General features: G+C 38.3%; 1 protein-coding gene across 1 annotated transcript; it reads left to right on the forward strand.

The window, feature by feature from the left end:
* Positions 1-1,029: 1,029 nt before the first annotated feature.
* acer2 (alkaline ceramidase 2) lies at positions 1,030-16,384 on the forward strand. The gene is made up of 6 exons (XM_028591593.1): positions 1,030-1,448; positions 1,850-1,964; positions 4,269-4,410; positions 5,074-5,211; positions 13,025-13,162; positions 14,010-16,384. Exons 1-6 carry the CDS (start codon positions 1,335-1,337, stop codon positions 14,194-14,196), a joined length of 834 nt encoding a protein of 277 aa, XP_028447394.1. The 5' UTR covers positions 1,030-1,334; the 3' UTR covers positions 14,197-16,384.
* Positions 16,385-16,968: the final 584 nt, after the last annotated feature.

A 16,968-nucleotide genomic window follows, 5' to 3' on the forward strand; every position in this document is an offset into this window, starting at 1 on the left:
ACCCAACAGTGCCTTCCAGGCAGCTGGGCAAAAAACACAGATAAACCTTCTCTTAGCTGGTTGTCTAGGGGTTGATATCATGGATGTATTAAGAGAACGGTTGATATGAGAAAATTAACGGGTGGAACCCAGTGACCTATATGGGGGAACCCGAATCCATAGGGCATATGTGTCAAACTCAAGGCCCGCAGGCCAAATCCGGCCCCTCTCAGATTATGATCCGGCCCGCATATCAATTTAGTTTCACAATACATTTTGGCCCGCCTAGTTAGTGTCACTTTTTCTGATGTTTTTGTCACTTTTGCTGAAATCTTTTTAATTTTTTTCTGACGTTTTTGCCACTTTTGCCAACATTTTTGTCACTTTTTCTGATGTTTTTGTCACTTTTGCTGAAATCTTGTTAGTTTTTTTCTGACGTTTTTGCCACTTTTGCCAACATTTTTGTCACTTTTTCTGATGTTTTTGTCACTTTTGCTGAAATCTTTAATTTTTTCTTTTCTTTTTTGCCACTTTTGCCAACATTTTTGTCACTTTTTCTGATGTTTTTGTCACTTTTGCTGAAATCTTTAATTTTTTTCTGACGTTTTTGCCACTTTTGCCAACATTTTTGTCACTTTTTCTGATGTTTTTGGGCACTTCTTTTCTGTGATGGCTGAGGGACTTTTTCCTGACTTCTTTAGGACTTTATGTTGACCAAACTGTAAGTGAGAAGACTGTATGACACATGCAATAATACAGTCAAATATATTTTACTTTTTCAATTAAATAAAAGCCTATCAATAAACTAAACATGCCTGGCCCTTGGTGTGATTCTTATTTCCCAGTGTGGCCCTTAGTGAAGTTGAGTTTGACACCCCTGCCATAGGGGGAAGCAATACTTTTTTTTCCCCCACTATGGCCACGCCAAGACCCGCCCTTCAATAGCATTCACACACTACTATTGGCCAGGCGTGTCCTATCTCCTGACCAATCCCCTAACCCCCCAACCAATCGAGCTGCTGTGGTCACATTTCACCGAAGAAGGAAGCAGACAGAAGGGAGTTCTCTCGCAGCGCTTGAACACTCTTTGGCTACAGACGGAACAGCTGTCAATGCACAACGCTGAGCGTTACGACAAGCAAGAGGCTTTGTGGGACGACGGAGGCTTTTTAAATGCAGCTCAGCGACGATTTCTATAGTTTATATAATTGCCGTGTCAGCTCTCAAAACGTTCACATCTAGCGTATGAGCAACAGAGAGTGACTTTCCTCGAGTGCTTTTATTTATTTATCTCCAAAGCTGACGGCGGAGTGTTGTCTGCTGTGTCCTGTCCATCCGACAGAACTAGTCCAGACATGAGTAACGTTAATCTGATTTTTTGGGACCAGTTGCTGGCTGGCAGCTCCGATGTGGATTGGTGTGAAGGCAATTACCTAATTTACCCCAGCATCGCTGAATTTTACAACACGGTCGGTCGGTTTGAATGTTAGCTAACAATGTGTGCTTTTTATTTTAATTTTTTTGCATAACGCAGTTTTGTGTATAGACAACAGCTTTTTCTGGCTTTGTTTTCCATTGCATTGTTTTCTTATAGTTTTTTTAATATTAGTTAGCTATAGCTAGCTAACGGCAAGTTGTACTGACTTTCAACAGTTTGGCTGCCTTTCAGCTTCAGCATCATGATGTGTACTGTTAGCATCAGAGTACAAATGTTCCTTTTCTTCATAATTTCCTCTGGCTGACAAGCTTGTTAGGCCAGCAAGGCTCGCGCACTGATCAACTTTTGACAAGCATGTTGTCATTGAGCTACACGATCAGTTCAACTGTGATGCATTTTTGCTCATAGCTTTTCCTTTCCTTATCATTTCAGATCAGCAACATTTTGTTTTTTGTTCTGCCGCCCATATTAATGTGCTTGTTCCGCCAATATGCAACACATTTCAACAGTGGGATTTACCTCATATGGAGTCTGCTAGTTGTGGTTGGTAAGTTGGCTGGTTGACATTGGTGTCTAAACTGTGTGATGACCTTTATACCTTTCATGTTTCTGTTCAGCGCTGTGGGACATCTTCATCATCTTCACTTCATCTTCCCTCAGCTAACACAACTAATACTTTTTTACATTACAATACATTTTGCAAAGTGTCAGGCTAAAACTTCATGTGTTCTTTATATGCCAGTTCATGTGGTATAAAGCTAAAGTATGCTTTGATCTACCATATGTAGTGCATCATTGGACACAGATAATTCGAGTGTGGCCTGTAATAATCGCATAAGAGAAAATACACTGCTGCTGAAACAGTTAGCCCATTAATCAGTTAGACAGAAAATTTTGGCAATCAAGTCTTTGTCATTTTTTTTTAAACGCAAAAGGTCACTGGTTACAGATTCTCAAATGGGAACATTTGCTGGGTTCCCTCTCTTCTATGATTGTAAACTGGGCTGGAGTAAATTTGGACAGTTAGTTTGACAACAATTTCGCTCAAAAGTGGAGATCTCAAACCCCTTCCCCCCCCCCCTACCAATGTTGAACCCAAAGTTACGCCCTTGATTGTGAGTACATATACTAAGTACACGAGTTATACATTGTACAACATACAGTATATGAATGAGTGTGCATTCTTTTTAAACACTGTTAGGATGTAGGTTTCCTCAGCTGTAGGCTCTGTCACTGTCCTCCTCCCCTAAATCATTTTACCCTCATAGACTTGCACTTTATTATAACAACTGTAGGCTTATTCATTGGTGTGGTGAATACGCCTATTGCCTAGATTTGATTTGATTTGGCACAGTATTTCAGCCATAAATGGTGGTACTGTATGTAAATAACAGAACAGAGATTACAGTGCCTTGTTCCCTTACAGCTGTTATGGAAACACGCTGTTTGCACTGTCAGCAAAGATAACCTGACAGACCTCCCAATGTTCCCGAGAAGTGACCTTACTGGATGATAACTGAGTAGCTGTTGAAAAGGATTTGCATAACTGAACTTGACCCTTAAGTCATTTATTCTCATTTGGACTTGGTGTTAATCTTTTATTTTCATGTCATAGCAGTCCCAATGTCTGCTACCGAACCCTGTTCCACACCTGCCTTCCAAATCTGTGGTCAAAATAAAAGCAGCCTCCTTGTTTCGTTCAAACATTTCTTGTTCCGTACCACAAATGCTTCCTGTATATATGTGGCCCAGGAGGAGCTCTGACTGCATCCATTGTTTTGAATCTGGAGGCTGTTAAAACGTACCCAGCTGACAAGCAGGTTACGTGGTTTTACCTCTCTACCTCTGTCTCTGTAGTTGAAACAGAATTCAGCTGCCTTTCTTTGGTTTTGGCCTCAGCTGTGTTTGGACTGAGTCATACATATAGTTTAGGATAATACATATACAGTATTGGATTATTTTCATTATTGGTTAATCTGCTGATTATTTTCTTGATTAATCATTTGGTCTATAAAATGTCAGGTGAAAAATGCGGGTCACAATTTTTCCAATTTACTGTCCAAAACCCCCAAATATTTAAGGTAGTTTAGCGTCATAGAAGACCGCTAATATTTACATATTTACAACGTTGAGACCAATTAAGTTTGTCATTTTTGAACAAGAAATTACTTAAACCATGCCATGATTCTTGAAATAGCTGGTGATTAATTTTCTATCGATCGATTAATCAACTCCATTTCCACGAGAAAGGGAAGGCGGTCTCTGTGTTATGTTTTGACTGTCAGTGATGTACGAGTACACTGACATGTTGTCATGATTAGGAACCGCTGACTGAGAGTAGTACTCCCTAATAATAGAAGATAATAGAAGGTCTGTTGGACCGTGATAACAAAGGGGCACTGACTGATCAATCCTTCCACAGAAGTATAACACTGGTTCCCAAGTAACTATTTGTAATTAACTTGTTTATTCTAGTGTTAAGTTCTGTCCCTGACATCCCTGAAGTCAGCCTTAAGCATTGAATGTCACTAAGGAGTTTTATTTTTTACAAATGTAATCAGTTTGAAGTGGTCTCATTTAGATGTGCCATTTGCAACTTTCTATTAGTTTTTCATCACTTTTGCTACTTTTCTTATTTGATCAATGAAAATGGGAACATGTCAGCTGTACAGTGGACAATACAATATACACTTTTTAGATCCTGAAACCAACTCTGGAGTCTTAACTGATATATCTCTCTATCTTTAGGAGACAGCTCTCATTAATCCAGCCTCGTTAACACACTGAACACCTTCAGATGATTTCTCTCTTCTGACAAACATTTATCTGTTTCCGTGTCTCTTTCTTTCAGGTATTGGCTCGACATATTTTCACGCCACCCTCAGCTTCCTCGGCCAGATGCTGGACGAGTTGGCCATCTTATGGGTGCTTATGTGTGCCATTGCCATGTGGTTTCCCAAGAGATACCTACCCAGGATGTTCAGGAGGGATCGGTATGTTGGCAACTGCATCAGAATAAACTACCTTTAGGAGCCTAAAACTGGTGTGGGGGTGTATAAATGCATTGGTCCAACCATGTGCTATTATGAGCTATATTTTATATATATATATATATATATATATATATATATATATATATATATATATATATATATATATATATATATATATATATATTTTTTTTTTTTTTTTACAAACAAAACAACAGCTGTTTACGCTTTGATTTTGTTGTCCACATTTTCACATTAAAACAATTTCACAACAAGGCAAATGTCACTTTTATCTCGTATGTCAGGTCATTGCAGTATTAGTGGAGCTCAATGTGGGCCGCCTTTTTGTCATATGATGTGTCCCCGCTGCTATGACTCCCTGTTTAATAATAGGCCTATCCAAGGTAGCTGACACCAGTAAAAACGGCATCACATGTCTTTACTTCTCTTTCCGTTGTCACAGAGCCTTCTTGGCTGCTCTTTCACTTCAGGCGGTCACCTAGAAATGGCCCTCTTGTAGCTGAGTGATTCTTGTTTACTGTCTGAATGTTAGTGTGTTATAGTGCTTTCTGGAAAGAACTGTCTTTCTGAGTTTCACAATGGTGTTCATAAGTGAAATATTGCTGCAATTTTTGTTGCTCTGACTTGTTTTGCTTTTTGATTTAGGTCAAGGTTCAAAGTGGTCATCGGCATCTTATCCGGGATCACCACTGGGCTGGCCTTTGTTAAACCTGTCGTCAACTCATTGTCACTTATGACTCTGGGCATCCCCTGCACCGCGCTGCTCATTACTGAGCTTAAAAGGTTGGTGAACTATTTTTTATTTTTATTTTTTTAAAAGGGCAGAGGTGAGTGTGGGCAGGTGAACGTGCAGTCCTGACCCAGGACCATCATACTATGTCTCTGGGCATTTCAGATAATAAGTAGCTCTAGAGTATTTGTTATGGGAAGAATGTTGAAGATATGGACTCAGCTGATGGTAGGCAATGTTCGTAGGGAAAAAAAGTACAAAGCATTGAACAAATCCACTAGTTTTGAATTGTTTGTATTGACTTTGAATGAAAAGCCTATTCTTAGTGAGTCATTTTAATGTTTTATGTGTTTTTGTTTTCATGTGATCATGTTAGTACCCACCTAATGTTTTGATCTACTGTGATTTGTAGTATGACAGTCCTGGATCGGGTAAAGGGGATGTTTGATTTGATTGAGTTCAAAGCTTCCTAATTTACACTTATTACACTGTTCAGATGCGTCAACTTAATTCCATTACCGCTTGTACTTTAAGCCGGTCCTATCATAGCAAGCTAATGTTAGTTACACAGCAGTTACACCTGACAGTTAGTAGGTGTAAATATTTCTTAACTAAATGTACGTGAATAGAAGAATACAACCCATTTTAATTAGGAGGTGCGTAAATCTCCACTTATGCTTTAACTAGGCTCATTTTTGGGGCGCCCTGGTGGCTCACCTGGTTGAGCGTGTGCCCCATGTACCATGACTCAGTCCTTACCGCAGTGGCCCAAGTTAAATTCCAAACCGTGGCCCTTTGCTGCATGTCGTCCCCCCTTTCTGTCCCCCCTTTCCTGTCTACAGCTGGCCCATCAATTAAAAGCATTAAAGCCCAAAAAAATTGCTTTAAAAAAATACTATGCTAATTTTGAACTTAGTAATACAGCAGCAGATATCCATGCCCATGTCAGTGGTTCAAAGTTGCCCAGTCAGTGAAATCAGCTGCTGTAATTTTAAGTAGTTAACTGGACAAAATGGAATCGGTGTAAAGATGTAGCTCTTGCAGTCTACACTACAGTACATTAATATGTCGCCTTTGGCCTTTTGTACTTACGTTGTCTAATGATATGTTGTCTGTTCCAAGTTAACTATAGGACATTGTGATGTTTCCTCCGTCACAGCAATGTAGAGCTGCTCTGTTGTTTCCGTTTCTCATATCCCTTACTCACCACCGTCAGTCTTTTAACCTTAAGTCATTCATTGTTCAACCTGTTATTTTTTACATTAGTGCAAGTGCCAGTCATCTATGGAGGCCTCTTGTTTTTGTTCTGCTAAATGGGAGAGAATTCCTGTGGCCCTGGGTGATGGACTTTTGCCCTCAGAAAAGACAGACTACTTTGTTGTTGTTTGCTCTTTTTTCTTTACAGTACGGCTGTTGGCCCCTATTCAAGTCACTTCCTGTTGGACAAGAACAACTTGTCCGGTGTATAGGACAACCATTACAATCTTAGATTCCTGTTGAAGCAACAATACAAGTCATAGTTGTGCTATAATAGCTGAGTTATTCATTGAGGACATGGTATGATACAAAACAAACAAAAGTCGTTATGTTTGAAAAGTGAGTGTGTGCACATGAGAGCAAAGTTAATTTTCACATTGCAAAAATAATGGGTGTATACCATTCATAAACTGTACTATACCAGCTATTTATTATTTAAAAATCCAACTGAAACAAGAGATATAGTCCTACCTTGACTCATGTCCCACTCATTATTTAACTCTCTGCTGTCTTAAAAAAACAAAGGTTTAAAAAGAAATGGCCTCAGTGTACAAACAAATACATACATATACATTTATACACATAGTCATATGTACACATCAGCAAATATACATTTTATTTAGTAAAGATAACATAATTTGACTTGTTTGGAAAGTGAAAATAGGAGTGTTGGCTAAACAGAAATATACTGTGATTGCAACGTCCCTGGCTCGATACCGGCGGCCAGGGACCTTTGTTGCATGTTATCCCATATCTCTGTCTCTCTCTCTCTCTCTCTCTCTCTCTCTCTCTCTCTCTCTCTCTCTCTCTCTCTCTCTCTCTCTCTCTCTCTCTCTCTCTCTCTCTCTCTCTTACCCTCTTACCCTCTAACCCTCTTGCTTTTTCCCCATTCTCTGTCTGTATCTCTACTGTGACCTATCCAATCCAAGACAAAATGCCAAAATAAATCTTGGCAAAATAATCTTGACAAGAAAACAAAGATGACTTATTATTAATATTCAAACTGTCTGATTGAAATATAATCATTACCCAAACTGTCTGTTGAAAACATCTGTCATAGTTTACAGACAGCCTCCCTGGTTCAGCTTCATCTACCATACAAATGTGCAAAAATACATGTTTCCAGTGCAGTGAGGGATTATTACCAACAACGCAGGCTTGCTCACTTTCGGTTTTACCTCAGAATAAAGTGGTTTGGATAATCTAGTTTATTCACAACCAGTCTGATGGCTTGTTTACTGTCTTGTCAGACTTATGTATGCTTCAACAATACTATGCGATGTGTTGTTATTAATTAATCCACTTTGATATTGCTTAATGGAGTATTGACATCTAATATGCAAACTATGCCTTTATATCATTAAAACCAATGCATGAAAGACCTCCAGCATCTTTGGGAAATATCAGGCTTTGTTTCACTGATCCTATAGAGCCTCTTCCTTCCCTTGAGTGAGAGAAGCCCATCAGCAGTGCTCCACCCCAGATACATTAGACGGACTGGCCTTTCCTTCACTTATCTTTGCCTCCAACACTATCTCTCACGTCTCCAAGGAGAAGTCCTGGTTTCATGTCATGTTTCTTATCTCACAGCTTCTGCTTAAGCTGATAGGCACAGTATTTAAGATATCCAGCTGTGCCGTGATGGTTCTGTCTGTTTGTTAGCAGGAAGGGCTGTTTGCTTACTTATGGTAGTTGTACTGTGTGTATGTAAAGGCAGTTACTGAGCCTATAGCTGGCTTATTTGTTCCCATGTGAATATCATCGATCGAAACACTTAACAGTATAATAGAATATTGATGACAATTTAATGGCCTATTTCCCTATGGGAAGTTTCATTGGCTTCTATTTTTGTACTTCCTGTTGCCGATGAGTACTTGTGACACCATTTTTTTTTTCTCTCTCTCTCTCTCTCTCTCTCTCTCTCTGGTGAAATTATGCAGTTTCCAGTTTGGTTCATTAATTGACTTAAAGCAAGACCATGTAGTAGAAAGTGTAGTGTAATAACACACTCTTTCTCTTTGAAGTTGAATCCATAAACATTCAAATGCATCCTTCCTCAATTTAATATACTGCAAGGTTTTGCTGCTTCAGCCTAACTTAGTTATGGTGGTTAATGTTAGTTACACAAAAATACCTTCCTAACTGTTGCTAGTGTTTCTGAGACACTTCACTGACTTCTCGTCTTCTCTATTTGTACTACTATTGCACTACAGCAATAGTAGTGGTTGGTTGGTGGTTAGTTTGGTTGGTGGAGACCAAAACCAAAGAGCTTAAAGGTGAGTGAATGTAGGACTCATTCATCAGGTGGCCAGAAATGAATGCTAAGCAACTCTTTGCTAATACATTCGCAATAACAACTTTATATATATATATATATATGTATGTATGTATGTATGTATGTATGTATGTATGTATGTATGTATGTATGTATGTATATATAATTTTTTTTATTTTATTTTCCCCTGGTGAGAGTTGTGATAATCAAATGTACAAAAGTGTAACGTTAATTGTAACATCTATGGACAATCATGCAACTTGCTACATCCATCTGGCTTAACTAATGTTATAGCATATTAACATTTAAAATTATACTGTCAAAGAGTATATTATAGTTATATTTATATCGTCAGTGTGTGTGTATTTATATATATATGTGTGTGTGTATATGTATGTGTGTATATATATATATATATATATATATATATATATATATATATATATATATATATATATATATATATATATATATATATATATAATAAGTTGTGTACGCCAAAGACCCCTTAGCTTAAAGAGAACCAGAGTAGGGATCCCCCACTGCAGTATTATTATAGTATTGTATTAATTTGAGTTGCATATTAAACTGGGTCGATGGATATCTATTAATAGATATTAATATATTATTTATACATCATGTTTTAAAGTTAACCATACAGTGACTCCTTAAGTTTAACTGTATGGCTACCTTACTTCTAGTAGTAATAGTATAGCTTATCTTCAATGTCTAAATTAAATGTTTTCACAAATAGGCCAGTCTGTCATTGCTATTAATATGTCCCCCCCACCTCTCCTTGCACTAACTCCAAGGACCCCCTAGGGGTCACGGACCACCTGTTGAAAATCTCTGCTTTAAACAATTTTCCTATGGCCTCTGCAGCTGAGTGATGCTTGTTGTTTATTTAAATCTTATTGGTGCTTTCTGGAAATTGTTTGTGTCATTTCGACATTCCTTTCTCCTTGAAACAATGGTAACTCAAATTTAAGGCTTGTAAAATGGCATGACGTCATCAAATCCTCTGTCTTAAGGGAAGGTGACAAACTGTGTCACAGTGTTTAAACAGTTGCATCATCAACACAGTTTAGTCAGGCTTCCTTGCCCCTGTCTCTGTTTTGGCAGTGTTTTCCTCAGCCAGCAGCAGCAGCACGGCTGTAACTGGTATGTCTAAGGAGGACAAGACTAAGAATAGTTTTGTCAGTGGCCTTCTGGATTAGCACGTCTCTGTAGGTCAATTGTGTATCCACTAGGCGATATTTGTGCAGAGACCAGGCTAATACAGCCTAATGCTTGGTACTTGGATCATTGTTCTGTCGGCTCCCAAAAAAGAGAAGAAAATCCCCTTATCTGAAGATAAATGTGCCAACCTACAGTTTAACATCCCAGTTTGGACATACTAACACAGCCAGTAAAATGATTACAAATCTGTACACCACCAGAACTGAACACAAAGCCCAGTGTACTCTGGAAGAGACCCTCCACATATGAATTCCTGCAGTTCCTAAGATGCCTCAGGCTAGAAAGAATATTTTCAAAAAGTATTTAATTCCCACTCCAACTAAAAGTTTGAATCTGAAATTGTAGTTTATTTTCATTTGTATAAGGTGGCACTACTGGTGGAGGATATTCCATGGTTTATGTTTATGTAGAGTGAGGAAAATAAGTATTTGAACAACCAAGTTCTCCCACTTAGAAATCATGGAAGGGGGTGTAAAATTGTCATCGTAGGTGCATGTCCACTGTGAGAGACATAATCTAAAAAAAAAATCCAGAAATCACAATGTATGATTTTATAACTATTTATTTGTATGATACAGCTGCAAATAAGTATTTGAACACCTGAGAAAATCAATATTTGGTACAGTAACCTTTGTTTGCAAGTACAGAGGTCAAACGTTTCCTGTAGTTTTTCACCAAGTTTGCACACACTGCAGGAGGGATTTTGGCCCACTCCTCCACACAGATCTTCTCTAGATCAGTCAGGTTTCTGGGCTGTCGCTGAGAAACACGGAGTTTGAGCTCCCTCCAAAGATTCTCTATTGGGTTTAGGTCTGGAGACTGGCTAGGCCACGCCAGAACCTTGATATGCTTCTTACAGAGCCACTCCTTTGTTATCCTGGCTGTGTGCTTCGGCTCATTGTCATGTTGGAAGACCCAGCCTCGACCCATCTTCAATGCTCTAACTGAGGGAAGGAGGTTGTTCCCCAAAATCTCGCAATACATGGCCCTGGTCATCCTCTCCTTAATACAGTGCAGTCGCCCTGTCCCATGTGCAGAAAAACGCCCCCAAAGCATGATGCTACCACCCCCATGCTTCACAGTAGGGATGGTGTTCTTGGGATGGTACTCATCATTCTTCTTCCTCCAAACACGGTTAGTGGAATTATGACCAAAAAGTTCTATTTTGGTCTCATCTGACCACATGACTTTCTCCCATGACTCCTCTGGATCATCCAAATGGTCATTGGCAAACTTAAGACGGGCCTGGACATGTGCTGGTTTAAGCAGGGGAACCTTCCGTGCCATGCATGATTTCAAACCATGACGTCTTAGTGTATTACCAACAGTAACCTTGGAAACGGTGGTCCCAGCTCTTTTCAGGTCATTGACCAGCTCCTCCCGTGTAGTTCTGGGCTGATTTCTCACCTTTCTTAGTATTATTGAGACCCCACAAGGTGAGATCTTGCATGGAGCCCCAGTCCGAGGGAGATTGACAGTCATGTTTACCTTCTTCCATTTTCTAATGATTGCTCCAACAGTGGACCTTTTTTCACCAAGCTGCTTGGCAATTTCCCCGTAGCCCTTTCCATCCTTGTGGAGGTGTACAATTTTGTCTCTAGTGTCTTTGGACAGCTCTTTGGTCTTAGCCATGTTAGTAGTTGGATTCTTACTGATTGTATGGGATGGACAGGTGTCTTTATGCAGCTAACGACCTCAAACAGGTGCATCTAATTTAGGATAATAAATGGAGTGGAGGTGGACATTTTAAAGGCAGACTAACAGGTTTTTGAGGGTCAGAATTCTAGCTGATAGACAGGTGTTCAAATACTTATTTGCAGCTGTATCATACAAATAAATAGTTAAAAAATCATATATTGTGATTTCTGGATTTTTTTTTTTTAGATTATGTCACTCACAGTGGACATGCACCTACGATGACAATTTCAGACCCCTCCATGATTTCCAAGTGGGAGAAATTGCAAAATAGCAGGGTGTTCAAATACTTATTTTCCTCACTGCATGTTTGCAGTTCCCCTCAGCTCACAAAGTGTTTGTCCGTCTTTCAGTGTTCTGTACGCTACCTGCCCAGCACCAAATGGCAGACAAAGTTAGCAACTAGCTGCTGAATATAATGGAGCATTTAGCAGCTAAAGAGGCAGATATTAGTTAATGGAGTCATTGGAGACCAAAAACTGAGGTTAAAGCCGAGTTAATAATGGATTTACATCCATCAGGTACAGACAAACATGACTCTAAGTGGAGGCTTATGTTGCTCAGTGTCTGCTGAATCTGTAAAGAGGCAACTGTTTGCTAATACGTTCACCATATCAGCTTTATAGGGTGATAATATTGTCAGTGTTGTTTACAGTGCAATTCCATTGCCAAATAGTGCCCAAAAAACAAATGCATCAATACATCAAAGTGGCCAAAACAAATCTGTTGCAGCAGGTTTAAATAGCAATGTGTTTATACATATTAGATAAATTAGATGTATTTTTCATTTCACGTTAAATGCAATTTTTCAGCATATGAATGAAATCAAATAGGAAAATCAGTAGGGCTGCCACCTCTTAGTCGATTAGTCGACTAATCGGTCGTTTTGGTCTCAGTCGACTAAGATTTCTTTAGTCGATTAGTCATTTTTTATGCTTATTCATGCTTAATTACTCATTTCCAAGAAACTTCTGAGCACATTTATGGTAAACACAAGATTTAAAGTGGTGCTTTTGCAGGATTAATTGTGGAGAAACTCAGTTTTACAGATGGTTAATTAACTACATTTATATTGTGCTTCTCTAGTCTTAACCACCTGTCAAAGCGCACAGCTCTGTCAATTAAATCAACTAATCGATTAGTCGACAAAATCGTATAAGTGTTAGTCGACTAAGAATTTCTTTAGTCGAGGACAGCCCTAAAAATCAGTGTACTGTATGTACTGTTATGCTCTTGGATAATGATAATGGTGTAAGAATGAGCAACATTATAGGCAAGATATGTACTGTAAGTCTGCTTTTGGTTATAAAGGAGCTGTCAAAACTTTGTGTTTTGTGTGAATGTGTTTGTGTGTTTACACAGTTGTACACATCTCTCAGTGCTCTGTTTGGTCGTTGCAGGTGTGAAAACCCGCGTGTGTTCAAGTTGGGTCTGGTCTCAGGGATCTGGTGGGCATTGGCTCTGCTTTGCTGGATCAGTGACAGGATATTCTGTGAGATGTGGTCATCTGTCAACTTTCCCTACTTACACTGTGCTTGGTAAGCTCAAAGACGACACAGAAGAGTCGGTCATGTACTCTCGTGACACAAAAAATGAAGTTATTGTTAGTAAAGGTTATACTGTTACACTGCAAAAAAAAACTCTTTTCTCATCCTTTATGTCTTTAATTATGTCCTAAAAATCTTTTTTTCTTTCTTTCTAAAACTAGTGAAAAAGAGGATTTTAAGAATTTTCCAGAAATGAGGGGTTGGATCTTAAAAGGGAGTGCTGCTCTAGAATGAATAAAAATAAAAATTACAAACTACCAAACATTTACATTGCATTGAAAACAAGTAGATTTTGTTTTACTGGGTTTACAGACTGTATATTAGAGATGGTCTGATACCAATTTCTTGCGTACCAATTCCGATACCCAAAGTTGCGTATTGGCCGTTACCGAGTACCGATCCGATACCAGTGTGTCATATATTTTATTATGTTTTAACAGCTGTGTACAACTATTCCTGTATGGATGATTACTCTCGTTGTATGGCCTGGCTTAAGTTAAACTTTTTTGGGAAACATGAACAAACCCAAACAATGAATGCCATAGAACTTTCTTTGATTATCCTGTTTGACAGTCAGTCATAACGGAAAAAGAACATAAATAAACTACTTTAAAGTAGATTTTCCTCGGGGTACTTGCCGAAACCAGCATTTTAGGCGTATCAGAGGCTTTTTCGATAGTGGTGTCGGAACAGCTCTACTGTATACATTGTTAATTTTTCACTGCTGGTGACTGCATGGCTTCTATCCTCCTAGAAGCGATCTTCTAAACACCTGGATATATTTAGAGAGCCATTTCTCTAGCAGTTTGGTTCATTCAAACTCCTCTTGCTCTTACAGGCACATCCTCATTTGTCTGGCTTCCTACTTGGGTTGCGTTTGCTTCGCCTACTTTGATGTCGCGACTGAGGCCCCGGAGCGAGGACCTGTCATCATGTTCTGGCCCAGCGAGAAATGGGCCTTCATCGGCGTGCCCTACGTTTCCTTCCTCTGGGTCCACAAGAAGTCTGCTATCAAGGTGACTTAAGGTGACCCGAGCCTGCTGCCGTGCTTTAATGCGTCTCACCAGGATGCATCCACACAACATGGCAACTTTGTGGCCACTTGTGCTCTTGTGACCGGGTGATGGAGGTGATGCACATTGTGGCTAACTGTGAAGATTGACCTTTTCCTTTTTTTATCCCAGTCTGGCTTCATTACACAGTAGTGTTTATGCAACTCTGTCAAAGAACAAAAACTGACACAAATTAGTCTAACATGGCAATGAAAGGGTGACTTTTTAAATGACACCGCATCAAAGCCAAGAAACATTTACAGTGTTCCAAACATATTCTCAGGCTATACATATAAGATCATGTAAGTTAGGAATATGCATTTCAGCCTTCTTTAAAAAGAAGATTTTGTACATTTTAACTCAGAAAACCTCATTATAAAGCATTTTACTGTCTTTATAAACACAAGTATAGCATCTCATAGGTGCAGTCTGGCCATTATAAAAGCATTTAGAAACAATAAATCACTGGATTCAGTAACTGTGATTAATGCATAATGCATTCATTGCTTGGCCAATCTTACTATGCCCAATGAATCAACAAGCTGATTCATAAGCTGTTACAGCAGTGTTTTAAGTATCATCACACAACGCCTTATGTGTTTTAAATACATAATGGTTTCAGGCTCAGAAATCTGCCCTCTTTGTGAACATACATTTTTATTTAAAGCGCCAGAATCGCAATAGGCTTTTTTTCCATTATGTGTGTACTATGTTTTCCTTCCAACATGCCATTGTGATTGATAGTATACGAGAAATGTGTTCCAAGTTATCCTGTATGTTTTGTAAACTAACAATGTAATATGCAATTATTTTCCGAGGAAAATCATATCATTCAGATATTACTGAATGAATAGATACCCTTTGATATTGGCCAAAGTAAAAAAAAAAAAAAAAACTGAATGTGAAATCAAAATGTATTGAAATATAATTGACTAATCAAGGAAATGATTACGTATTTTGCACAAAATGAAGAATGGTTCTCAAAGCCTTTTGGCTAAATGCACACACTGCAGTGATAATTACAGTTATGTATTTCAAACTTAGCCAATATACAGCTTTTAATGCTCAAGTTTTCACAGCTGATCTTTTTTCAACCACAAGTCTCAACTCTTCTTCTCTTCAGGGTTATTTATGCCATGCTCAGTATTTTAAACGTTGTGCTAATTATTGAAACTATGAAAAGTGTGCAAAAAGCCTTAATCAAACATGAAAATGGACTACAAAAGCAAATGAAGGTACATTGTGTCCTTGTGTGATGTAGCCAATCTGTTTGCTCTAAAAAGGGAAATGCAGTGTAATGATTGTGTTAAATAGCAAATGGAAATGAGCTTTAGGTTGTATGTATGTAGAATATACAAGGGAAGTATGTTGGGGTGTTGCAAAGCTAAACACTCTAACTCTAAAAAAACAAGGATCGCCAAAGCTTTTTCACCACAAACCATTGTTTTAAATGTTGTTCTTGAAAACTGCCTCAAACTGTGCTAACTAATATTATTTCACTCCCGTCCTCCTGCAGAGGCTTCTGGGAACTCAAACTGCTAAAATAACTTTGAAGGATCATGATGTAGAAAGAAAAAAATAACTATTTTTGTGAGATTCTGAAGTATTTTGTTAAATCCAAAACGATATATATTTTTCTAAGTGCAGTGCAGCCAAAATTGAAGGGTGAATGATTTTTGATATTGCATGATTACCTTTGTATTACCATACTGTTTTTGTTTTTTTTTATTTTATTTTTATTTTATCTTTAGGAAAAACTTTATTGAGACAGTATTGAGAATGTGAACAAAGCTGTCGTAGTGCCCACGAATACTTTCATTGTGCTGCAAAATGATATTGAACTACACATCTGATCTACAATGGTGGATTGTTTGTATGAATCACCCTCAGAAAAAGGAGTTTGTTTGAACAGGGGAGCCTGTTAAATGCTGCCCTCTGGATCGTGATATTTGTCATGGCACGTGGTGTCAATATGATCTCATAACAATGAGTTAAGTCTTTTTTATGGACTTGCATGTGTATATAAATCTCAGTTCTTCTTTGCCTGCATTGACAATACAGACAAACTGCACAGAAATATTTATTTTCATAATTTATCCTGTTTTGTAAACAAACAGTAATGTGTTTTATTTTATGCAATAAACCAAGTCGATACTCAAAATGTTTGCTGGTGTTCACTTAACAGATCACATACAATATCATGTTGGAATAACTCATGCATCAAAAATATTGTTCATGATTAATTCTACATTTTGTAGCTTTAGGTCACTTACATTAACTGAGCTGTAAAATAACAAAAAATTGCCGGTGCAACACAGATGTCTTCTTACATAATAGTTTTATTTCTTAAGGTGCAACAGTGACTAACGTTTCGATGTACAAGGACTCTGATGAAGATGTAACCCTACATCGAAACGTCAGTCACTGTTATGCACCTTAAGAAATAAAACTATTATGTAAGAAGACATCTGTGTTGCACCGGCAATTTTTTGTTATTTTACACGGTTTTCTCCTGCCTTGGTTGCACCGGATTGTTGTGGTCTGCAGAAGCGCAGAGAACTCTCTTTTTTACCATTAACTGAGCTGTATTTGGACTGAGACTCGTGAAGAAGCAAAAGACACTTTTTTTCCAGCAGTGGGCAACATTTTTCCACATCTACTTAATTTTATTTCACTAAGCTGTCTGAGTATGGAGGGATATAAGTCTGACTAAATGTGTTCAGATACATTCCACCACTGCAGATT

Source organism: Perca flavescens, chromosome 2 (assembly GCF_004354835.1).
Source record: "Perca flavescens isolate YP-PL-M2 chromosome 2, PFLA_1.0, whole genome shotgun sequence".
Classification (NCBI taxonomy): Eukaryota; Metazoa; Chordata; class Actinopteri; order Perciformes; family Percidae; genus Perca; species Perca flavescens.